The 25,699-nt window shown below is 34.3% G+C and overlaps 2 protein-coding genes across 2 annotated transcripts; one reads left to right on the top strand and one right to left on the bottom strand.

Moving 5' to 3' along the window:
- Positions 1-1,751: 1,751 nt before the first annotated feature.
- LOC142638083 (ubiquitin-conjugating enzyme E2 11-like) lies at positions 1,752-7,613 on the top strand. Its single transcript, XM_075812085.1, has 3 exons — positions 1,752-2,175; positions 2,489-2,748; positions 7,048-7,613. The coding sequence occupies exons 1-3, from the start codon at positions 2,052-2,054 to the stop codon at positions 7,342-7,344; spliced, it is 681 nt and encodes a 226-aa protein (XP_075668200.1). The 5' UTR covers positions 1,752-2,051; the 3' UTR covers positions 7,345-7,613.
- A 3,699-nt stretch (positions 7,614-11,312) lies between these two features.
- Positions 11,313-14,407, bottom strand: LOC142641223 (small ubiquitin-related modifier 1). The gene is made up of 3 exons (XM_075815623.1): positions 14,197-14,407; positions 11,673-11,822; positions 11,313-11,587 (listed from the first exon to the last, which is right to left on the bottom strand). Exons 1-3 carry the CDS (start codon positions 14,275-14,277, stop codon positions 11,522-11,524), a joined length of 297 nt encoding a protein of 98 aa, XP_075671738.1. The 5' UTR covers positions 14,278-14,407; the 3' UTR covers positions 11,313-11,521.
- Between the last annotated feature and the right edge of the window lie 11,292 nt (positions 14,408-25,699).

The following is a 25,699-nucleotide window of genomic DNA, read 5'->3' as shown; positions in this document are numbered from 1 at the left end:
AGATTTCATCCCAAAAATCTCCAGACACAGAGATTGTTTGTCTAAACTATTGAAAAAATCTCCCCCAGAATGGAATCCAGTTCATACAGAAGCAGTCCGACAATTGAAAACATTAGCAGAAAAACTTCCTCCTCTGCAGATTCCGGGAACAGGCAAACGAGTTCTACAGACAGATGCAAGTGATGAGTATTGGACAGCAGCTCTTTTTGAAGAAATTGATGGCAAAAGAAATATTTGTGGATATAAAAATGGTGCATTCAAGCCTTCAGAGCTTCATTACCATTCTACTTTCAAAGAAATCCTAGCAACTTCTTAAAGAAAGATATGAAGCAGGAGATCCAGAAGTTAACCTCCTTGGGCTGCAAAAGTATCATGCGCTTGTGAAGCTCCTGTGATCTGAACCAATTTATGTCTTCCAGTCCTGTAAAAAGCTTGTTGAATCAAAAGAAAAATGAATTTTCAGATACGCTCACCAGCACCAAACAGATCAAGGTTGATTGGTGAGTGCTCCAATAACCTAGCCGCAAGCCATATAGAAAATAGAAGAATTCCAAAAAAAAACACCCTAGCATTGTTGCTTACTAAATCACGTAAACTTTTGTGTTCTTTATACTTGCTTATTATTTAATTTTCACTTACGCTTTATTTTAGCATTAACGTTTTCTAAAAAATGGTTCATTTTTTAAAGAGCATTTTTTAGAAAATTGTCTCATTTTCCAGTGTTTAGTAACGACTTTGAAAATAAACTTGAAAATATTTTCTGGTATTTAGTATGCAATTTCTTTTAAATATTTCTTGTATAATTCAAAACATAAATATTATGTAAATTAACTAATGTAATCATTATAAATAAAAAAAAATCAAAAATAAATTTGATTTTTATACTAAAATTTTGTTATTATTTATATACCGTTTTTGTTTCTATTTAACTTTCAGCCATAAGTTTTCAACACCAACAAAAATAAGCGTTATCTAAACGCGGTTATTGTTGATCTTATCACTACTTGACTTTTTGGCGAGAGCTCTGCACTTTCCTTGTTTTTTGAAGTGAGCTCTGCACTTTCCTAGCTTATACTCAAAAGTCAGTTTGTAAACAACAATATTTTTGATAAGATAACTAAACTTGCCCTCCCCAGATTTTGAGTTTGAGAGTTGAGCTTTCTCTCTATTGCTCTAATGGATTCCTGTTCATGGTCCAACCTACCACGAGAACTCACCGATCGTATATTTAGACGCAACCGTATTAATTCAAAGGATCTTGCGAGATTTAGTTTGGATAGAACTTATTTTGCTGAAACTGAAAACTGAAAACACTGTAGCAAAATAATTTTTAAATGTGTGAATAGTACTGTGGGACCCATTTTTAATGAAAAAGTGGCTAAAAATTGAAATTTGTGAAACCCATGAACAGTGCATTTGTGCACTGTTCATGGCTGAATAGTCAAATCTTGCGGTTGGGTTTGAAAAAAAAAAAAAAAAAAAAAAAAAAAAAAGCAAAACGCAGACTGAAGACGCAGACATGGGATCCAAACGCCGCCGTAGTCTTGTTTGTACCACTTGGAGATTAATCATCGGTAAATCTTCCCTAGCCATTTGTCTACGTTTAGTTGAACGGGTTTTTCTCTTTTTGTCACAGATTATTAAAAATAAAAATAAAAACTTTGTTACAGAATCAATGACCAATTACGTTGTTATGCAAGAGTTATATTTTTTAGTAGTATAAAAAAAAAAATTTAAAAGTTCTTTCATGCCCACAAATATAAAAAATAAAAAGTTCGTAGTTAAATTCTAATTATTTCGTTGAAACATGCCTTGACTGACTTTACAACTTGACTTTAGATTGTAAAGTAATGGGATGGAATGCCTTGACTGACTTCTCTGCTTGATCTTATATTGGAGCTCTGCACTTTACTAATTTCCTTCATACAGAAGTTACAAGTAGCTATTCCTATCCGCCTATCCCATTTCTTAAATTCTCTGAACTCAGTTTCAATGCCACAGAAACTAGCCAATCATATTGTAACCAAATTTTGAGCCTCTTCTTTCTTTCCATGGATTCATGTTCATGGTCCAAGCTACCACGAGAACTCATGGAACTTATATTTAGACGTTCCATGAACACAAAGGATCTTGGGAGATGTAGTCTTGTTTGTACCACTTGGCGATTAGTTATTGGTAAATCTTCTCTAGCCATTATATATATCTCTGGTACAGAATTAATGGTCAATTATAATGTTATGTAAGACAGTAAAAGAGTTCTATTTTTTTAGCTTCTTAATGGGTAGGAGGCTTGATTAAGCTCGAACACGGCACAATGAAACTTGGTCACATTTTTTCATTTTGTTTTATTTTGTTCATTTGTGAGTACTGTATCATATCAATAATATCATGTGTAAACTCTTGAAAAAGACACGATCTTTACAGTTAAAATAATTGTGAAAAAGAATCTAGTTCTCTCACACCAGTTGTTATTTCCTTGATCTAACAGCTGACATTTGGGGGAAGAATTTCTCTTTGTTGAGAACTGCAAATACAGGAGTTACTCGGAGAATTGTGTGGGACTACAAGAATTTTCAGATAGAGACTTTTAAAGGTTGCAAAGTTGAGCTTGTTGACAGCCTCTTCCACTGGGAGGCCATCATGATTGGTCCCAAAGATACCCCTTATGCTGATGGGGTCTTCCTCTTAAAAATCTGTTTGTCTGAAAATCATTCATTGCAGCCCCCCAAGGTCAAATTCCTAACCAAGGTAAAATTGACAGCCTTCACTTTGTTAAATTTTGATTATTAGGGTTGAAGCTTGTGAATTAAGCCTTAATCCTAAAATTTTTGGGATCCGCTATGGAAATAACAGATTAGTCAAGGTAAATCGCCTGTATTCTTTTTTGCCATTAAAATTTTTGCTGTATCAAAAAAAATAAAATAAAATTTAATGGTAAAACTGAAAACCAATGTGCATAACAAAACGTAGAAGACTTGTCTTTGATCAAATTCTACTATTGCCTTTGGTTTGGTATGCAACTATGCATGTCCATTCATCTGATGGTAAATCATAGAAGACATGTTTTTACTTGTTTTGCCTGTACCTAAATATCCAATGTTATGTTCTTGTCTTCCCTCACTTTTTTTTTTTTTTTAATATCCAAAACTTCAAACAGATTTCATTAACTTGGACCTTGGTCCGAAACAGTTACATCTTTGATAACTTGACATTCAATGCTGGGTGGAGTATCCTCAACCCAGATAACACTATCATTTACAAATTTTGCATTTCTAGCCATAAGGTGAGCAGCCATATTGCTTGTCCTACGAACATAGCTGGCTTTCCATACATGGACATTATGCTTCCGCCACTGGATACCTTCAATAATCATCTGGATAGAGGTTGGGGGGGAGCTACAGCCCATCAATGCGTCTGTCACCACTTGCGCATCTCCTTCCAGCATAATGTGCTTCAGCCCGAGGTCCCCAGCAAGCAACAATCCCTCTTCGAAAGCCTTAGCTTCCACTTCCAATACTCCCAGTGGTATGTCCATCCTCTTGCTCATCACTCCCATGATTTCGCCCCTTTCAGTTCTGATTACAATCCCAATTCCACAGCTGCCTGACTCTTTAAACACCGCCCTTTATTCCATCCATCATTAGGAGGGGTCCATCTACCTGTTCTCAGTGGTGCAGGTTGTTTTGGGGCATCAAACTTCTCGCTGAATTCCTCAACAAGAGCATTGGCTTCAGTCACAATCCTCCTCACTTGTTTGCATTTTCCTTCAAATTTTGCAGCATTTCTGTTCTTCCATATGCACCACGCTGTGCATGCCAAACTTTCCAGCACTTCTTCCTTTCAGTCTTCCCAAAACTTCCATACCACATCAATGAAATTGTGGTGAGGATGGCTGCACCTGGGCAATGATATCTTTCCTTCTTTCCATACTGCTTCTGCCATCCAACAATCACACAAGGCATGTCCCGATGATTCTACCTTCCCACACAGCATACACTCATCCTCCCTGGACACCTTCCGGAGATGAAGGCTGTGGTTTGTAGGAAGAATATTCTTGCAAGCCCTTCACAAAAAGTGTCTGACTTTGCAAGCCCTTCCAAAATTCCTTTTTCTTCTTTGGATTTGATTCCTCACGCCCTGCCCCTCTGCCTCTGCCACCCATCAGCCACCTATGTGCTACATGGTATGCACTTTTCACCGTGAAATTACCTTTTTTCGTCCAAGCCCAGACCAGAGCATCATCCGGCAGACTTTGGCTGATTGGAATGCTCAAGATAGCCTCCGCTTCATGAGGTAAAATACTGTTTTTTACAACATTTGTATTCCACCTCCCATATTCTCGGTCTAACAGGTCCTCCACTAGTTCACCTTTGAAGTTTTGAGGCCGAGGGCTTACAACCATGAAAGAATTAGGAATTGGAATCCACCTGTCTGCCCAAATCCTCGCTCGTCGCCCATTTCCAATATTCCATCTCAAGCCACCATTAAGAACCCCTCTTGCAGCCACTGGACTCCTCCATGTGTACGATGGTTTTTTGCCTAACTGAGCCTCCAAAAAGTTGTATTCCAGGAAATATTTAGCTTTAAGCACTCGATGAGCTAGGGAGTTTGCATTTTGGGTGATCCTCCACCCCTGTTTTGCAAGCAAGGCTAAATTAAATGCTTTGAGATCCTTGAAACCCATCCCACCTTCAGCCTTTGGTGTGCACATCTTCTCCCATGCTATCCAAGCTAACTTCCTTTCCTTTTCGTGCTGACCCCACCAAAAGTTTCTCATCATTGAGTTCAACTCATTGCACAAGGAATCAGGGAGTTTAAAGCAATTCATTGTATACATAGGGGTAGCTTGGGCAACTGCCTTTATTGGGATTTCGCGGCCCACCGTTGTCAGCAACTTCCCTTTCCACCCTGCGATTTTTCGACCAACTTGATCCAGGATGCGGTGGAAAGCTTTCTTCTTCCCCTTCCCCACCAAAGGGGGCAGCCCCAAATATTGCTCATGCTGATGGATGATTTGGGCCCCAAACATATCTTTCACTTCCTCTTTAACCTCCACACTTGTGTTTTTGCTGAAAAAGAGAGAAGTCTTCTCTCTATTTAGCTTTTGCCCTGACTCCCTTTCATAAACCTCAAGGATTTTTATAAGCCTAAGCCCTTCCTCCTTTGAAGCCTTGCAAAAAACTATACTATCGTCCGCAAAAAGCAAATGAGAGACTAGAGGAGCTTGCCTGCACACTGCTATGCCTCTAGGAATTCCCCCATTTTCATCCTTTCTAAGCAAGGCCGAGAGGCCCTCGGCACACAAAAGGAAGAGATACGGTGATATCGGGTCCCCTTGCCTAAGCCCTTGAGTTGGGACAATCCTACCCTTCAGTTCACCATTTATAAGCACGGAGTATGAGACCGTAGTCACACACATCATCATCAAGGAGATCCACCTATCTTGGAAACCCAATTTGCGCATCATTGCCTCCAAATACGCCCATTCTACCCGGTCATATGCCTTACTCATGTCATGCTTAATTGCCATCAACCCCTTTTTCCCCTTTCTCCTCTAATTTATACAATGCATGACTTCAAAAGCCACAAGGACGTTGTCTATGATCTGCCACCCTGGTACAAAAGCGCTTTGGGCGTCACTAATGACTTCTGGAAGAACTCTCTTCAACCTGTTAGCCAAAACTTTTGATACAACTTTATATATAACATTACACAGGCTTATTGGTCGAAATTTCGTTATCTTTTAGGGGCATTTAACTTTAGGTATCAAACATATGTATGTCTCATTTAAACCATTGGCATAACACCTGCTCTAAGAGTTTGGAGGACACAATCAACTACCTAAGGACCAACAATATCCCAATATCTTTGAAAAAATATAGGTGACATACCGTTTGGGCCTAGAGATTTTGTTGGGTGCATTTGCTTCAGGGCACGCCAAACTTCCTCTTCTTTGAATTCCATTAGAAGGTCTCCATTCATTTCTTCCGAAACCCTCCTTTCTACGGCCCCAAGGCTAGCCCTGAAGTCAACTGAGAAGCTTGTACTGTATATTTCCTTGAAGTAATCCAAAATTATACCTTCCACCTCGTCACAGTCCTCTCTCCATCTACCCCCGAGTCACACAATCCTTCAATTCTATTTTTTTGACGTCTATTACTCGTCGTGGCATGAAAAAATTTTGTATTCCGATCCCCACACTTAACCCACAGCGCCCTTGACCTCTGATTCCACATCATTTCTTCCCAAATCATTGCTTCGTTTATCTCCTTTTTCAGTGCTTGAATCTCTTCCGCCGGATTGTGAAGCAAATTCATCTCTTCCAATTGTTGTAAGCGATTTTGCTTCTGCCTCAAAAACTTATTTACATTGCCAAATTCCCTACGATTCCAACTCTGCAAGTGAGCTTGGCAACTCTTTAGCCTATCCTGAACCTGCAACTCCGGATTTGCATTCAACGGGTCCCAGGCCATCTCAACCACCTCTCTGTAGGCCTCCTCTCTAGTCCACATTGCTTCAAACATGAACCATTTCTTGCCTCCCCTTCTATGCACCCGCTGCCTAAGGGACAGATTTAGCAAACAATGGTCCGAAGCAGCCATCGCTCTATGGTAAACTTTCGCCTCAGGGAACATCTTTAGCCAATCCTCATTTGCCACAATCCTATCCAACCTAACTAGAGTACGTTGCTCCCCAATCCTACCATTACACCAAGTAAAACACTGCCCCTCAAATCCCAAATCAATGAGACCACAAGCAGATAAACACTCTTGAAAAACCTCCATCTGTCTTGCATCTCTATCTAACCAACCCAATTTCTCATCAGATTGGACAATTTCGTTGAATAACCATGCTTTGGTTTTTTTTTTTTTTTTTTTTTTTGTTAAGGATCAAACTTTATTACAGTTTTTTCTTAGGGGTTAAATATTTAAGTTTTCTAATTAAATTCACTCATGTGAGTGTATTGGCCAACACACTTATATTTGTGTTATTTTTTTTCCCAACAATTAAATTTAACTATATACTCTATTGGCATGCAAAATGCAGGTCTACCACCCAAACATTAGCCGAGCTGGCAGGGTATGTGTTGAGAAATCATGGTGCCCATCACTTACCATCTACCAACTTCTCCTAGTTATCTATGCTCGCTTCTCCAACCCTGAACCTGATGATCCAATTAATTGTGAGATTGCTCAAATCTATAAGACTCAGAGAATTCAATATGATGAGAATGCAAGAGACTGGACCAAGAAATATGCTACTGCAAGCCAGAAAAGCGCAATAGATTGGTCACGATTTCTCAAGAACAATAAAATTTTGGAACCAACAAAATTGGTGGACTAACAATTCTAGATGTCTTTATTGAAAACACTAGGAGGTGTTAGTTGAGCTACAAGACCCTTGGCAAATTGCAAATGAACTCAGTTAAGTGGTTGTGGTGCATTTTAATTGGTTTTGCAATTATTACCTAATATGTTTGGTGTTATAAACTATAGGATGGTTTGACATTAAATGATTAAATATTTATTAGAAGATTGTATCCTTTCAATTTGGTTATGGGACTCAGAAGAGACAGCATGGTATCTTCATATCCGAAAATCATTTGCAATCATAAATCTTATATGGATGTATGTACTATAATTTACTACTAAGAAAGATTTTAGGACGGTAGGATGTCTCTTGTGCCTCCAATATATACTTTCACAACATATAGAATTCCCAGATTCCCTTGTTACATTTGGCCTATGAAAATTTGACAAGTGTCCCTAATTACATCAGATAAATATAAGTACTGCACTATGCTACTTGTAGCAGAACGAGCACAGTAGATAAACCACAGATTCTAGCTGCAAAGTTGCTCCACTTGATCAAATCTTCAACATGTCTCAGTTTATCATTATTAATATATTTTTACCCAGACCTGGGACCATTGGAGTAATGTGGGTAAACAAACGAAGGAATGTGAACCCTACAAGGCATATCTAGTTTATCATATGTAATTCTAAATCTTGTATAAATGTGCATACCATAACTTACTGCTAAGAAATATCTTTGTACGGGAGAAGGTATATTATGCATCTAATATATCATTTCTTACAACATATGAATTCCACATAATTGTAAGATTAACATATTGCAAGAGAGATGATACAGATGGTAGATGCATAATATTAACATAAAGCCCGGATCAAGGTAGAATAATTAATGGGATCAAAGTTCATCAGACCTTCAAGCATTTAGAAAAACATTTGAAATCTTGGATGAAATGTGAACTTTAGGCTGATGCTTTTATAGTTATATTTAGTACTATAAGTTTTGAATGCAAAGAACAAGTTCAAGCTAGGTGTTAAAGAAAAGTAGCTCCTAGGTCCTATCACCTATCAATTCATTCTTTAATTTTGAAGAGGTCTTCACAATCCATACTTTCTATCAAAATGACCCTTCAGACTTTTCAAACATCAAAGTGTGATTCATGGAGGGCTAATCAACCAAGTTAGGTTACTTTATTCTAGTTTTGTGTCAAACGTTCTAAATTGATTTCAAAACCATTTTAATTTTTCCAAATATTCCTCTAATTTAAAACAAGTAGAGCCTGTTTGAGACAAAGGGCATAATAAAAAAAGCAAAGTGCTGAACTTCATAAGGTTCATGCATTCATGGACTGAAGGGCTTATCAAGTAATCTAAGTTAAAGTTACTAATTAATTCTAATATTATGTCCAGCATTTCAAAATAAGATTGCAAATCCACTTGAATTTTGTGCCAAATATCCTTCTAATTTAAAACTAATCCGATCATCTTATCAAAATTTATCATTAATTTAAATAAAAAAAGTAAAATGAAATTTGTCTTGTTCTAAGAGACTAGATATGTATTATCAAAAGATTTTCATAAAGATAAGAAAATTTTATAATTTTTCAAGAAAGTAATTGCATCTTTTCAATAAAGTTTCGTAACAATTGAATTTTTAAACTTTTCTGAAACTTTTGATAAATATTAGCATAATCCATGTATTACAATAACAAAATAGAGTATTTTGCATATTATATGGTTATATCAATTGATATTCTAGAAGGTTGTTCTCATAAGTTACAAAAAATTTCAAAAACAAAATGAATATTTGTCATATTAAACTTAAGAAGAGTGCTTCGTCCGTGTGTGTGTGATTTCTTTTTGGTCTTGAGAACCCTTCAAAAATTATCTAAAAAAATGAAGACACACCTATGGAATCGTCCTCCATTTCTCTGACAAAAGCAAAAGAGTAAAGCAGAGAACTAACAAGTAACAAATCCAAACAGCATTCGGCAAAAATCCAAAATACAAAATATTGTGGACATTCACCTCCAACAAAAGCAAAGAGCATCAAAGTTAATTCTTTTTTTTTGGGATTGAATTCAATTTCATTCTAAAGAAAAAAAAAAGTAAAAGAAATCCAATAAAGTCAAAAATGCAAGGCGTGACATTCATTGACAAAAAATCAAGCTTTCATCCAAAATGGTTCAAAGACCAACAAATGCATCAAAGAGCAAAAGCATAACACAAAGAGTCCAGTTAATCAGCACCTAAAGGCATTGGTTACGGTTGAGTTTTTTTATTATCATAATCGATCAATTTTTTGAGTGTAGTCGCACATTAGTCAATTAAAGAAGTATATATTTATATATTTTTATTGTTTTTCAATGTAGTGGAGCTTAAAGAAGTATATGTTTATATATTTTTATTGCTTTCCAATATAGTGAGGCTTATTAAATTCCTCCTTAACAGATACCAGAATGCACCTGTTAACAAAAACCATACAAAAAAGTGCATTTCTCTATCAAAATCCAACTTCAAAAGTGATTCAAAAAGCCAATAATGACTCTCATGACAATAGAGACCAAAGAGAGAGTTCCAAAAAATAGACTTCTATCAGAAGTGCATTTCTCCAAGAAAGAAGACCACCATATTTCATATAGTATCATCTCTTGTAGCCTTTCTTCTTTCTTTCTCTATGAGTGGTGCTAGCGGATCTGCCGTAGGGTAGGGGCTCTCCGGAACTCTTGATATTTCTCCTTGTAATCATTAATTCTCAATCTTTCAATTCCCACTTATATCAAATATCAATAAGATTTACAATTCCAGATACATTATATGGTCTATTCTAAATTTTAAGCTTTACTTCTTTTTATTTTTATAGTTCTGTCGTTACTCATTCTTAAATATATAATGCCTATGCAAACTATGCAAAGACTTGCAAGCTAGTTTATAGGGATTGATTTTACACAAAAAGAAAATAATAAGTTTACCAAACAGTCACAACTTACAAGTGAAATTAGTACTTACTACTTAGCATCACTCGAAAATTGTGGTTTCTATCTGGGACTTAGTGGTATACCATCAAAAAAGTGATTGGCATATTTATCCTTATTTTGAAACAGATCCTCATGAAAGGTCTTCATCCATTCCGCTTAGAGCCAAAAGTAGCTATCACACATTCTTGACGCTGAAGAGTGATTGACCACCTTTATAAGATTGCCCACACGACCGACTATGAAAAACAAGCCAATAATTTTTTTTTTTTTTTTAGGAAACACGTTTCTGTAAAACTAAGCATGTAACTAATTAATTTCCTCAATTTTGCACACTTCCACTTTTTGATAGCTGTTAGCCCTTGAGAAATTGTAACCAGTTTGTCAAGTTTTTCTGGCTTAGAATTGTGTTATTTGAGAGATCTGCTAAATTTTGAATGTATTTTAGGCAGTGCTTTGTTGGATCTTTTGTAAGTGCTGCAACAGAAGCTAAATAAAAAGTCGATAAAATAAACAAGATTCTGAGCAATTTACTCTACTCTACAGATGGGATGAGCTTTGTAGTCGTTCTCTTTACTAAAGAAACCAATTTCGTTCACCATCTTTGCAATTCTGCATCAGGCAACTTCAATAGACCGACTATTTCAACCTCACACCGGAGGTTGAATAAGGATCCCACCTGGTTCATGCTATGGAATTCAGGTTTTAAATGTTAAAGAAAAAAAAAAAGGTCTTTAACCTTTCACTTATTTAGTAAGACTGAGAAATAAATAGGGTTGACAACAGAGTCAAAGATATATATGCAAGCATAAAACCAAATGTACATGGAAACGCCATGGGAAATACCATATTCTAGCCTGTTTCACCAACTTCTGATTTTCACCATTAGCGGCAGTGTCTGATTTGATGATCTCTTTAAGGGGAGAGACGCAGTGTACTTGGTTGACTAAATGCGTTAGCATCTCCCTTTCTTGGATTTCAATCTATAAACTGAATCCTTCTGAACCCCATGAAGCCATTAAAATTCAATCTAAAATAAGACAACACATTATGCCATGGAAATAACAGAATACCAATCTCTTTCGAAATTATCTAGGCATATATCCCAGAATCATTCAGAAAAGGCTAATCTTTTAGTAGATAACATTGAAACAGTTCCAAACATTGTCTTTTAGATATTCACCAATCTATTTATAGATCTCTCCTGCCAGAGAAACAACCTGCAAAACCCATTTACGCAGTGGCACCTCCTGTTTGGTGCAGCATGGCATCAATCTCATCTCCATCCTCCATTTCCAGCTGCAGCAACAAATATTAAAAGTAAGAAACTAAGCTCAAACAATGGCATTCACACACAGGCACGCAATGTCAGTGAGAGAGATACCTCATCTGGGGTCTGCTCCGCTCGGAGACGACGGCCATCAAACAAGAATGCAATTGAGCTGATATCCACTGACTGCCGATCACAATAAGCATTCATAAGCTTCTTCAGTTGAGTGCTCCTCTTAATCCTGAAAAATACTTCATTTCCATCCTAAAAGAGCAAAGCCAAATTAGTATTTAAAACTTCACACTGATTGCATGTCTCCATAGGCCATTGAACCATAGATGCAATGTAAATAAACAAAAAGTGCACAAAACAGACATTTGCATAGTAAAGATAATAAATAGTTTAACCATTTCTAGAGCACATTGACTGCCTTGCCAATCCATTATAATTCCCATCATCTAAGAATATTAAAGTATTTTCAGGGGCAGTATTGAAAAAAAAAAATAGAGATACCCTGTGCTTTTATTGAACGTCTTATGGTGCTTATATCAAAAATTGAAGACCATAACTGTCAAAAATGCACATGCAAGCTGCTAAGAGCCTTGTAACACAACTGGCATCTAATGGTGTTTCCAACAAAGACAACCATGGTCCAAATCCCCCTCCCCCAACTATCAAATTATCAAAAAATGCATATGCAAGCTTATGTGATACGTCCAAGTTGACAAGGCTACCATAGGATTGCTCAATATGTACAAAGACAAACATGGAATGGTCTGCAATACTGATGTCTCACTAACTTCTCACTTCTGAGCAATTATAGTGCAATATGCATATGATATCGATCTACAATGTACAAGACATACTTCCAACATTCATCCTCTACTAAATAATTGGATTTAAAAATAATAATAAAACAAATGCCCAAAACAAAGTTCAGAAACTTATAGAACTAGCAAGAGCATCAAGATCAACCATATACAAGCATATTCAATTCATACAGGTAAGAAATATAAGAACTCAATGCATGTTTCCTATTTTTTGAAAGTTTCTACATGAGGAAGAAAACAACTTTTATTGAAAACATTGAGATCACTTCAATGAATTTATTGCCAACACAAATAAACATACAAAAGCAAATAGTAACATGCAAAAATGTGCATTTTATAGGAGCACAGCGCAATAATGTACTTTGATTTATTAATCTAAAAGAGTACTACATTATGGCTCAATCAATTGTTTAAGATGCACAAATAAGGTAGACCAACTCATCAAATCACAAGCTCACAAATAGTAGTTCGAGTAACTTGTAAGACAAATATAACAAAAACCAAAATATACTAACGTCATAAATTAAGCAACAATAAATCAGTTAGAAAGTAGAACAAAACAAATTAGAATAGTCAAGTCATGGCACAACAAGCTTCCAAGACACTACGTGCCCATTTGGGAAGGTAACGTAAAACCGTGTATATATATTTTTTTAACACCCCACTTTCTAGGTACAGCTTTACAAATGGCCCATTTCCCAAAAAAACTGAAAATAAATTGTACCAAACGGGCAATAAGTACACACTCAGCTAAAGTACTTTAAATGAATGTTTCTCGAAATAAATACGTAAGTTATATCCAAGCATGTTTGATTGAAGTAATGATTACCAAATCACGACAATAGAAAGTTTATCTTCCACTTTCTGGCATTAACTTGGAACCACGTGCATTTAAAGCACGTTTCCGGGGTTAATTTTCCAGTGCACTCCGCTAAAATTTAAATTCAATTTGTGCTAATACTTCTTGAGAAATTACCCATTCCTAAAAGTACAGATTACTATGTACCAAACGAACCAATGATTATTCATGAGTCTATAACGGACTCAAATAAAATACATCAAGAATTCAATTATTTTCTACGCCATTTGTCTGTTAAAAACAGATACAAAGTTACAAATCAATCAATTTCAATGCAGCCATACATTCTCTAAATAAATGAACATTACCCATTAATACTTTGAAGGCACATAACACAGGTCCGAAAGGCAAACACGCCTTCATAATGAGCTCTAGCTTAAATAACACTTCCAAAAACCATCGACCATGCAACAAAATGTTAATGTAACGAAAATTTAACTAAAGCAACAAACTTTACATAAAGAAAAATTGTTAACACACTCACACTCTTTAATAAAAAAGGCACATGCAACAGCAATGACATGAATTACAATTTGAAACCCCAAAATATGATTACAGCAACACTACCAAAACCCCATGTCCCAAACATAAGTTAATTGGGTTCTATGGCATTGGAACCTCCGTAATATGGGACCCACTATGATCAGAATAGTTTATTTCAAGCACAAAAGCATACACATATTCGATCAAATCCCATTACCTAAAAATAGCACAAATATTCTTTCTTTCTCTTTTTGATACAATAGCACAAATATTCAAAAACATAAAGCTAAAAATATTTTTTCAAAAAAAAAAAAAAAACCCTTTTCAAGTTTCACAGATGACAAACCCTACAAACTAAAAAAATAATAATAAATGTACAGATCTAAAACCCCATAATAAATTGCAATAATACCTAATTTTCAAAAAAAAAAAAATAGAGAGATGAAAAATAGAGAGAGAAAGAGACCTGGCCCTTGACTTTGAGATTGATGTGGGCCGATTGATCAGTGGGCTTCTTGTCTTCTTCCTGGTTCGTCACTCCCGACATTCTTCTTCGCTGTTTCGGGTTTCGGATCGTCCGATTTCTCTCTCTACAGACTGAGTTGAGAGTGTGTGTTTTAGAGAGAGAGAGTGTGAAGGGTTTTCTACTTTCCTTTTTTTCTCTCTGCCGACTCTTCTTATTGAAAAGTAAAGAGATGGGTTTGCTTTTTGGGGTACGAAATAGACGGCTCAGATGGGTTAGGTGGGAGTCATCCGACGGACTCACGTTATTCACGGATTCGCTTACGTTGCTGGGCCTGGGTAGTGTTTCCAACTTTTCACGTTGTTAGTTTATTCGGGTTATAGGAAGAAGTTTTTGCAAGGTCGATTGGGATTTAAGAAAGAATTTGAGCCCAATCTTAGTTAGCCCAAATGAAGTATGGGCTAGCACCTCTAATTGTTCACGGATGGGCTTAATCTAGCCCAAGCTAATATTTTCGGACCTTAGCCATGTCAAACTAATGGGCTGGCACAAAATAATACCTTCCACTCAGTATAGTATAAAAGTTTAGATTCTTTAGAAGGTGAGTGAATAGGTTTTTTCTTTTTTCTTTTTTAATGTATGTGGAAAATTTACACTAAAATACCTTGAGTTATAAGGGTCTTGCCATATTTTCTTTCCTTTTAGATCGAAGAAGGTTAAGCTCTCTCTCTCTCTCTCTCTCTCTAAGGTCTCTTAGTTAGCACTTGCAAAGGTGTTGTCTCGGACTTCATTAAATCCAAAAGATTTTTATCTCAAAAACAAATTCAAATAAGACGTGATCCAAATATAAAAGTTTCCATTAACAAAATGTTGGCAACGGCATTCTCTCTTAAGATGACATGATTGAGGCTTGCTTATGTGTACATTCTTGTTATAAGTAGCTGGAGATATGAAGGTGCATAAGGAACCGCCTAACCCTTGGTACAAGTAGATGTAGATGTAGATGTAGATGTGAGGGTGACTAACTAAGTTAAGGTATTATTGGTTGAACTAATAAGCATGTTATTTTTTATAAGAATAATGATAGCATTGATACATTGGGAAATTAACTAACAACAAAAACGACGACACCCAAGAGCATAGCATGATATAGCATGATCCCTTTTGCACAAAATGTCTTTGGCAAAATCAATGTCCCTTTTGACTATTTAATAAGTTCTGCATTGTCTTCCATTCCCACAGAAAATTTGATTATAGCAAGGCCGAAATTGATATTGGTCTTCCATTCCCACCTGACAATGTGTGAATCAATAAGAAGTCTCAACATGTAGCCGCATTAGTTGTTGAAAAAACAGAACAAATGAGAGCGATATACATCATATATGATAGTATATGGTCCATCATCGTCAAAGTTCATCAGTTACAATCCCATTTTCACCTACTTCTGCAACTGTTTGCCTATTTTTTTTCAAAATAGACCTTTCCTTAGCTAAAATTAACAACCCCATAGCCTACAAAGAGCAAGTTTCCAAACCAAAACAACCAACTATCAGACTAATAATAAATGAACCAAAAAGCAAAATTGCCAGTGAACTACGACCCCTCTACCACATAAAATGCCACAAATTTCTCAGTGGAGAAGGTAAGAAAGGCCCTTAGGAAATTTCCTACGCCAAAATGTGTCAACTTCTCATTACAACAAATCTGTACCAAATTGCCAGTTTGCCACAGTGCATGACATATTACTACACATCACATGCACGCAGTGTTATCAATCCTTGACAGTGAAATGTGGACGTGAGCAACAAATCTCTTCCTACTTATAATACGTTTTTGGTGAACAGAACTGCGCCGACCATGTTACACAATGATGTAGTATTGATCATTATTACGCATCCCGAAGCCGTATATGTTTGGACCAGATATTCCTTCTCTCAAATTTGCTTCTTTAACTTAATTCAGCAACTACCCAATAAAGTATATATCTACTATATTATGACAATTAAAGTAAAAGGACACGATCACAAGGTTTTGTAGCTAGGTTGTATCCCGTGTGAATTTGTCACATGCACGCTTCATAAAACAAGTCAAAGAATTGGGCTTGTCTTCCTTGAAAAGAATCCATGGGACATTAATTTGTACACTGCATCACAAAATTCCCAACTAAACTTACCGACTTCTGAAGTATAATATTGGATCAAAAATAAAAAAATTCTAAAATCACGTAAAATGACACAACTTATGCCACAACTGTCCAATTGATAGATTATAAATGATGGAGAAAAAGTAGTGCATCAACGTGAATGTAGCAGACAGTTAATCATAGTCTGACATGTAAGACAGTTGTGACAATTTATACAATACTAAAACTGCTCTCAATAACAACAAAGAGTTTGGACACTCTTATAGATTGAATAATTTTATGCCTTTTGAGTGAGCTTGAAGTCTCTCTAAGGGTGGGGTCGAATAGGTGGCCTATAATGAGAGCTCCCATGATGCACTATAGAAAAGAAAATGAACTTACATAAAACGCAAAGTAAAAGTTTCTATTGAACGTACCTTTGCAATTAATGCCATTCATCATGCTTAACTACAAAAGGATTAGTGTAAGCCTCAAAGTTGATTGCATGAGAAAAACAAAGATTGCATTTTCATTAGGTCTTAGAGCATCCACAGCAGTGGAGCTAAAAAATTAGCTTTTTAGCTTCACCAAAGGTTACTTTATCTATTTTACCTATATATATCTACACATATGCTGCAGCAGTGAATCTATTTTAGCTTTCAACACAATAAAATAATATAAACATCATAATAAAATAATATATCTCCTACAATAAAATAATATATCCCACAACTCAAAAAACATTCATACAACCAACCACAACCACCTTTACCATCAGCCACAGTCACAACCACCACCACCACCACCACCACCACCACCACCAGTCCACAGCAGCAAAAAAAAAAAAAAAAAACCAACCGAAATCTCCAATCTTTTTCCTCAACCCAGACCAAACAAAATCACCAATTATAAACAAAATAAAAATCATCAATCATAGAACTGGGCTTCGGTGAGGAGGACAATGTCGGCGTGGGTCTGATCGGCGGCGAGCTTGCGTGGAGCTGAATCGGCGTGGGTCTGATCGGCGGCGAGCTTGCGTGGAGCTGAATCGGCCTGGGTTTGATCGGCGGCGAGCTTGCGTGGGTCTCAGCTGATCGGCGTCGGCGTGGGTGAGCTTCAGAGTGTGATTGTGAAATGGAAATGGAGAGGAGAGAGTGAAATGAAAATGGAGAGGAGAGGAGAGAGTGAAATGGAAACGGAGAGAGTAGCTTCAGTGCCCGAATAAATAATTTTTTTTTTTTTATAACTTTCAGCTACAGTGCTCATGTATTGATACATGAGCACTGTAGCGCAAAGCTAAAATGTTTTAGCTTTACCTCCACTGCTGCATGTGAGTTTTTGGGGTTTGAGTGGAGCTAAAATAGCAATATAGCTATTTAGCTCCACTGCTGTGAATGCTCTTATAGAGACAATTACTTAAATATGATTTTGTTTGCTAGAAAAGCCAAAAAAGTCAACATGTCTAAATTTTATTACAATTAGTTTAAATGTGTTTGATAGCATCCTTTATTAATTAATTGGATACAGCCTCAATTATTCCCCAAGCCCACCAATTAATTAACTATACATAGAAATATTTTAGTTGATGATCATATATTATATAATAGATGTACCAAGTTGGTGTTGCAATATTTCTATTTCTTTCATAAAAAAAATGTTCCTAGTTCAATTATCTTATATTCACTACATTGTTTAGAAAATTAACAATCAAAATTATTTGCTGAGAGCTTAATAGCTCAGCTAACATTTTTTTTTTTTTTTTATGTTTCCAACAGATACATTTATAATTCAAATTTCCCAAACCCTGAGTTATCAATGTATAAAAAAATATTCAAAACCATTTGAATCCCAGGCAATTTTGTGACATTCAAGCTCAATAATATCCATAATGTGAGAGTGAGATCTACAAAATGGTGAATTACTGTTTATTTGGACTCGTCTTTTTCTCTATTTTTTAAAATAAATTTGCTCACGTCTTTTGGGAGTATTGGTGCTCAATTATTTTTGATCAAGTTGACACTGCCACTGTAGCCAAGATATAGAGGGCGTTTGGATGCAGCTTAAACTTGTTGCGTCCACGTTTTGCCTTTTTTTTTTTTTTTTTTCCGCTGCTGCAGGGGACAAGTGTGCAGTGCGCGTACTGTTCATGTACTTTTTTAGCAATTTTTTTATTAAAAATGGGTCCCACAGTACTACTTACATATTTAAAAATTATTTTGCTACAGTGTTTTCAGTTTTCAATTTTCAACAATAAGCTCTATCTAAACGGACCCATAGTCTCTCTGATAAGAATGTAAAATAATGACTATGATGAAATATGAATGAGACCAGACGCAACACAAAACTACTAAAAGCTCCAAAGTATCTTAATTCTTAAAGAGTAAACATTCAGTCAGGCTGTGGCGTAAAACCATTGTTTTACGCCAGCCAGTAAGAGGCTGCCACGTCATCCTTTTTTTTTTTTTGGGTCCTTCATGCAATTCACTCCCTCACTCTCTCTGAACTCTCTCAAGGTCTCTCACTCTCTCTGAACTCTCTCTCTGTTTCTCAGTCTCACAGCTCAGACCGAAGCTTGCCTGAACCTCCACCACACACCGAGTTTGCCGGAGCTGTGCGTGGCGAACTTAAAAGTGCCTTTTCTTTTTATCTTGGATGGACATAAACGCCAAAATTTATAGCCAAAGGGGAAATTGAAAAGCAAATCATATCCTAGTTTAATCTCACAGACCCAAGACAACCCACACAGCCACCATCATCCAACCATCCAACCACCATCATCAAGCCACACAACAAAAATCCAAAGATCCAAAACAAAAACAAACCAAACTCATTCTCTCTGTAACCCCAAAAAACCAACAACCATGTCTCCCACTCATTCTCTCCCCCTCCTTCTCCTCATTTCCCTTATTCTCATCTCAACCTTAACCAGCTCCTCCGACTTGGACCGAGTCTCGGAGCTCCAATCCCAATCCAAATTGGGCATTATCCACCTCGACGACCACTTCGTCTATCACTACCTCACCTCCACAAAAACCCTAAGACCCTACTACCTCCTCATCTTCTTTGACGCCACCCAGCTCTGAATCGGACCAGGGCGATTTCTCGCGACTTGTCGAGTCGATGGCCGATTTCGTCCAGGCCAAGACCAAGCTCGCCGTCGGTCTGATTCACTGGCCTCCGTTCCTCTCCACCAGGCAACTGGGCTTCATCGTGGTCGCGACCCTGATTTGGATCCCCTTCGTGATCAAGAAGATCGTCAAAGGCGAGACCTTGCTTCACGATCCGAAGCTCATGCTCGCTGGCTTGGTTTTCGTTTACTTCTTCAGCTCCACGACAAGTCGGATTGAGAAGCTTGAGTTAGAGACTGAGAAATGGAGAGACAGAGTTCAGAGAGAGTGAGGGAGTGAATTGAATGAGAGAGAAAAAAAAATTAAAATAAATGACGTTACAGCCTCTTATTGGCTGGCGTAAAACAATGGTTTTACGCCACAGCCTGACCGAATGTTTACTCATTCTTAAAAGTAATTTTATTCTTTAATTATTATTTTAACTTTTCCAAATCAGAGGTTGAAATTGGTGACCTCATTGATTCCTCCATTCCTTGTCTCCATCCATAGCTATCTCAATGTCAGACTGGTGAAGTCTTGGGGATTGTCAGTTTAGAGTTTAGACCATTTACATGAGTTCATCTTAAATAGCATAAGATCATTTGGAAGAGTAATAAAAAAAATTGATAAAATAAATAATATTTTAATAAAATATAATGTAAAATGGATAATTTAATGTTGGTATTTTGAAAAAGTAATTATATAAAATATAAAAAGTACATATTTATACTAAAATAAACAAACAAAGATTTGCACAAACTAATTAATGTGAACTATGAATATCATACATGATACATACCGATTCATTTGGGATTTTGGACAGATGCAAAATTTTGTTTAATCCACGTCATGGTTTTTTCCTTTATAAGTAAGTAGATTTGGCAAATGGATTAAGTCAAATTGGGTATATAAGTTAAATGGTTTGTGAGTAGATTGAGTTAATCGGATTACGGGTTGAATTGTATTTTCTCACATAATAATAATAATAATAATAATATTATGAACATATTGTTTTTGTCTTCCTTACAAAACCAATAAGAGAACAAATAAAAAATCACTTTAAAATAAATTTTAAATAATACATAAACCACTAAGTTTGCAAAATAATCCAAAATTCATAAATGATATCATCACCATTGTCATGGACCTTGTCAAGTTATCAATATCCTTAGGGGCACATATATATTCCTATTACTTATAAAATAATAATAAAGTTAAATTACCTAGTCCCCAGCATTAGAAATATTCAAACATGAGAATCGCACTTCAAGTTAGCAAATAATTCGTCAATATTTTCAACTAAGACTATAATACAAAATTTTAATGTAACTTAAGCATACAATGAAAGCGAGTTAAGAAAGAATTCAAATTTTATAACTATGACTATTCTATAAATAAATCAAAGTATTTATCAAATTACTTTCAGATCCATATAACCAATTAAATTATATAAAAATAATAAATAAAAAATAAAAAAGCTTACATGAAAGTTAAACATGTTGGGTATAGACCAACTTGTGTTTGCTCTAAATCCAAAAATCTCGAATGGGGTCAGTGGATTTCGATCGGGTTAACAGGTCCAAGTTCAATTTTCATGTCCATAAATATGTTTAATTACACAAAAAAAAATTGTCTTTTTTTTTTCACAGTTGATCAAATGACAAAAAATTTAAATTCTTTTGTTTTTAAGTGTTAAAATGGCTGTTGTCTGTTGGATGATAATGAATATATATCATAATATTATATAAAAGCAATATTACTCTACGATTACCACGTTAACAAGTCGTGGCAAAAAGTTTTCCCAGGTGTTACTTTTTATTTGTAAAAACTAAAGAAACTTAAGTCTAATTAAGTGAATGAATTTAGATCCAATTATATTATATTTATCACGTACTTACTCTTATCATTATTATACAATGTATGACTTCATTCACACATGTATTCTAAACCTAAATCTCACCACACCTAATAAAAACTAAAGAAACTTAAGTCCAATTAAGTGAATGAGTAAGGATCTAACTATATTATATTTATCACTTACTCTTATCATTATTATACAATGCATGAAATCACTCACGCATATATCACAAACTCAAATCTTGCCACACCTAACTCGTTCAATCCCTTAGATTGGTTCATTAGCTCAACAAATAAAATCTCTTATCATCAAATGACTTAAAATAAGAGATATAGGGTTCAAACTCTATCTATACAAAAAACAAACTAGTGTCTTAACTTGATAATAAAAACAATCATCATGAAGTGGACATCATAAGTTTAAATTTTACCATATTTATATATATATATATATATATATATATATATATATATATAAATACAAAAGATTGGTTCGTTAGCGAGTAAGTATTATTATGATCACATTTAGCTTTTTATGACTAACCACTCCTTACTAATAATTTTTTTTTTTTTGGATAATTTGATAGTTACAATGGGATTAGAATTGTGGAAGACTGAAACTTTAAATATCTCTGTTGAAAAAAGCCAAAAAATTTCAGTTGAGTTATAAGACTTTTAACATTATTAATCTGAATAACTAGAGGATAAAAAATGGTGGTGCCAAATGGTATTTAAGTCGGCTTATTGCGTGATATAATATGTACTATTAATAAGAGAATTTCCCTGATTTGTCTTTAATTTTTAGCCTACCAAAATATTCTCATACAAATTCTGAAATAACATGCCCTTTAATTTAATTTTTTTTTCTTACAAACAAGGTTAAAACAGTAACACTATTTCACATATAAAAGGAAAAATATATATATATATATATAGTTATCCAAATTCTTTAAAACATTCTAAAATTTTTTTTATCCAAATTCTATATAGCTATCACAAATCTCCATCCATCTACACTAACGTATATCATCTTTTTTTTTTGTTCAAATCTCAAATTTTTTTTATTTATCATAATTCTTATCCCAATCAATAAATTTAAATGTCCTATTAGGTTTCAACTTTTTACGATTCTCTATATTATTTTTAAACATTATTCCACATTATCTTATTTCCTTCTTTAAAAAAAAATATACAATTATTTATATATCATTTTTAAGCATTATAACACTGAACCAAAAAACCAAAAAAAAAAAATAAAAGTATTATTACACGCAATGCACATATAATAAATCTAGTAAATAAATAAAATTCCTAGCTGATTGGTTTTCAACATTATTAAACTGGCCGAAAAGACCCAACTAATACGTATGGGTTGTCTTCTCAAAAAAAAAAAAAATAATAATAATAATAATGGATTGAATTGATACAAAAATTGAAAAAGTAATATGGTCATTCCCTTGCCCTTTTACCGTACGAAAACCAAATGCTTACTACAAAACTGACAAACAGTTAAAAACTATTCTCACCCAGCTTTTGGATGCCAGAAAATACTCTATAGACAATATTTAAAACCAAAAAAAAAAAAAAAATCAATTATTATTAGCATAAAAGCCATGAAGACTACACAGTAAAACTAAAAAATTAGTTTGAACTTTGCATCATTACCCTTTGAGTTTCTCAAAGGGTGCCAAATAATTGTTTGAATAATTAATTAGCATATATCATTATCGGACTTTTCTTTAATAATTTTTAGTCAGCATCTGTTGTTTATCAAATTATTTTTTTACCACATTCATTTAGCTAATAATTTCATTATTATGTCAAAATACTCACAAACAATATATATATATATATATATATATATATATATATATATATTTTATGGAGATTCAGCAGTCGAAAATCATCGATAGGTTTAAGTATTTTTATCATCAACATTTATGTCATAGATGATAGAACTGACTAAACAAAACAATGTGGACAGTTCTGTAACATCAAAATTCAAAAAATACACTGATTATGTTAGATGAAATTACACAACCACACACATCATATCATATATATTCAATTATTGCTATCAATCCAGCTCAGCTGGCAATCCAACGTTCGAATTTAGGTGAAAAACCACAGCACCATTATTTTTACCTTCTCCTTAACAATGATTGCAAAGTAAAAAGACAAACTCAACAATGTTATGTGTACCAACGAGCTTACTTTCACCTCACCATCAGCAAAATCCTTTCTTGGCCAGTGTATATTAGGCCACCAACTGATCACTTATCAAATCTAACTCAATTTGATCTTTATCAAATTAGAGACGTGTAAGACCAAAAAAATGGGACAGATATATGAAAAAAAAAATTGAGCTAATTAATTAATAAAGAGAAAATTTTATGTTTACATTGCAAAAAAAATGTACAATATTTATCATTTTTTTTTGTTGTAAATGTGTACACATTTGTTACTTTTTGTGTCTATAATGTAATTTTATATTGCAAATACACTGTAAATATAAAGTTTTAGAGAGCTTTTTTTTTTTTTTTTTGGGGGTAAACATATAGTAAAATCTTCAAAATCTAACATTATCTAAACATTACAACAACTGAATTGAGCAACGGTCAAGTTATGTGGGTTCCGCGGTTTCAGACCGTTGTCCAATGCGGTGGCATGCATGAACTGTTGTCTCTGGTAAATGCCAAATAGAGATATTCTTATTTTCTAAATTTTACAATATTTTTCAAATTTTTTTAAAGAATAATATTTTTTATTTTTGAATTTATATTTTTTAAACATTTTTTAAAAATAATTCTTTTTAATTTATTGATTTACAATTTTTAACTTTTTTAAGAATAATTATTTTTAATTTATTCATTTGTATCAAGCTTATCGGCAGACGCTATTGTCTTTGTAATAATGCATGTTCTCTCTGAATTAGTCACGAGCGCCACTCTCAACGATAACCTCCCTCAACCAAAATCGACACAAATCTAACTCGGATCAATTCAAATTTGATTTCATTTAGTGTTTACCATTAGATCTTAAGTATGGGTTATCAAAACCAATGGTCTCCTCCTCTTGGCACTACCTAAGCAGGCTTGCTACTTGGTTTCCCATAAGTGATTTTGGACTCTTGGAGATTAAATTTAAAGGAATTGTTGGTCAGCTTGAATTTTCTTTTCTTGTCAGATCTTTATTTAGGTTTGGCTGTAATTTTTCTGAAAAGGGTTCTCTCATAATATACTTTTACATGTGTATATATACATTATTTCTTTTATATTAAGTAATGTTGCAATAAAATTGTTGATTTATCTCCAAAAAAATTTAAAAAGAGGGAGAGAGAGACTTGTAACAGTTTAAAAATTAGTTACTCCAATTACAACTTACTACTTTAGGTATTATTCCTTAAGTTCCCCACTTAAGATTGGGTCATATGGTTACTAAACAAAATGATACACTTCTATCATATAATAAAAAATCCACATGACAGAATCTTAAAAGAGAAATTTAAGTAACAGCACCTAAGTATTGTACCTAAGTCTTACCTACTAACGTTTACAGCTGGCATCTATTGGTTTAACCAACAAAAATATCCATATTCAAATTCTCTCACCTCAACTATTAAATATTGATACATACAAAACCAAAAAAAAAAAAAAAAAACCTTCACAACTATATTAAAAATAGTAATAATAATAATAATAACTTTCGCTATTTTTCTTGATGACTTCTTAGGGTTGTAAATTGCTTTTCTTTATTACTGTAAAAGATAGAAAGATTGCTATTAATTCACTTTTATATACAATTATCTTTATTTTTTAAAAGATATATATAGATTTATCTTAACATTATTTTTATTGTTGTATGGTAATTTTTTTTTTAGAATACTAAATATTTAACACATACACAAAAAGAGGGAAAAATGTTTTTAAAAAATTGAAACTCTTGGGTACACACCATAAGTTTTAAATTATCCAATTATGAATTATGATAAATATTATGAAATTTGAGGTGTGGTTAAACTTATCTAATTATTTATCATGTTAATAAAATTTTAAAAATAAATAAACGTTAGATATCACTTCGAATGATTCAGATCTTCTAAATTTCTTTGGGTACCCTACCAAATAGATTTACTTAAATCGTAACCACACTTTAATGATTTAATGGTCTACATTTTGCCATGTTAGCATTCCACTAACAATAATCTTAATTGTTTTGTTTGGAACATTATTTTATTATTTTAAAAATATTTTTTTTTATAAGCTTAAAAATATTGTTAGTGTAATTCTGACCTGACAGAATCTTAACCGTTAAATTATGAAGGTGCGGTTAAGATTTAAGAAAATTTAGGGCACTTGAATCTCACTCCAAACCACTAATCCACCTCTCTCGTTACCACTAAGCCCACTCCCTCTGTTTA

The sequence above is a fragment of the Castanea sativa genome, chromosome 6 (genome assembly GCF_040712315.1).
Source record: "Castanea sativa cultivar Marrone di Chiusa Pesio chromosome 6, ASM4071231v1".
Classification (NCBI taxonomy): Eukaryota; Viridiplantae; Streptophyta; class Magnoliopsida; order Fagales; family Fagaceae; genus Castanea; species Castanea sativa.
The sequence above is the reverse complement of the archived record's forward strand: the minus strand, read 5'-3'. Positions and strand labels throughout refer to the sequence as shown.

Coding starts and splice junctions, on each gene's coding strand:
- LOC142638083 (XM_075812085.1), top strand. CDS start 2,052: ATGGATTCATGTTCATGGTCCAAGCTACCACGAGAACTCATGGAACTT. Junction 2,176..2,488: donor CACTTGGCGATTAGTTATTG/GTAAATCTTCTC, acceptor TTGATCTAACAG/CTGACATTTGGGGGAAGAAT. Junction 2,749..7,047: donor AGGTCAAATTCCTAACCAAG/GTAAAATTGACA, acceptor TGCAAAATGCAG/GTCTACCACCCAAACATTAG.
- LOC142641223 (XM_075815623.1), bottom strand. CDS start 14,277: ATGTCGGGAGTGACGAACCAGGAAGAAGACAAGAAGCCCACTGATCAA. Junction 11,823..14,196: donor ATCTCAAAGTCAAGGGCCAG/GTCTCTTTCTCT, acceptor TTGCTCTTTTAG/GATGGAAATGAAGTATTTTT. Junction 11,588..11,672: donor CGGAGCAGACCCCAGATGAG/GTATCTCTCTCA, acceptor TTGTTGCTGCAG/CTGGAAATGGAGGATGGAGA.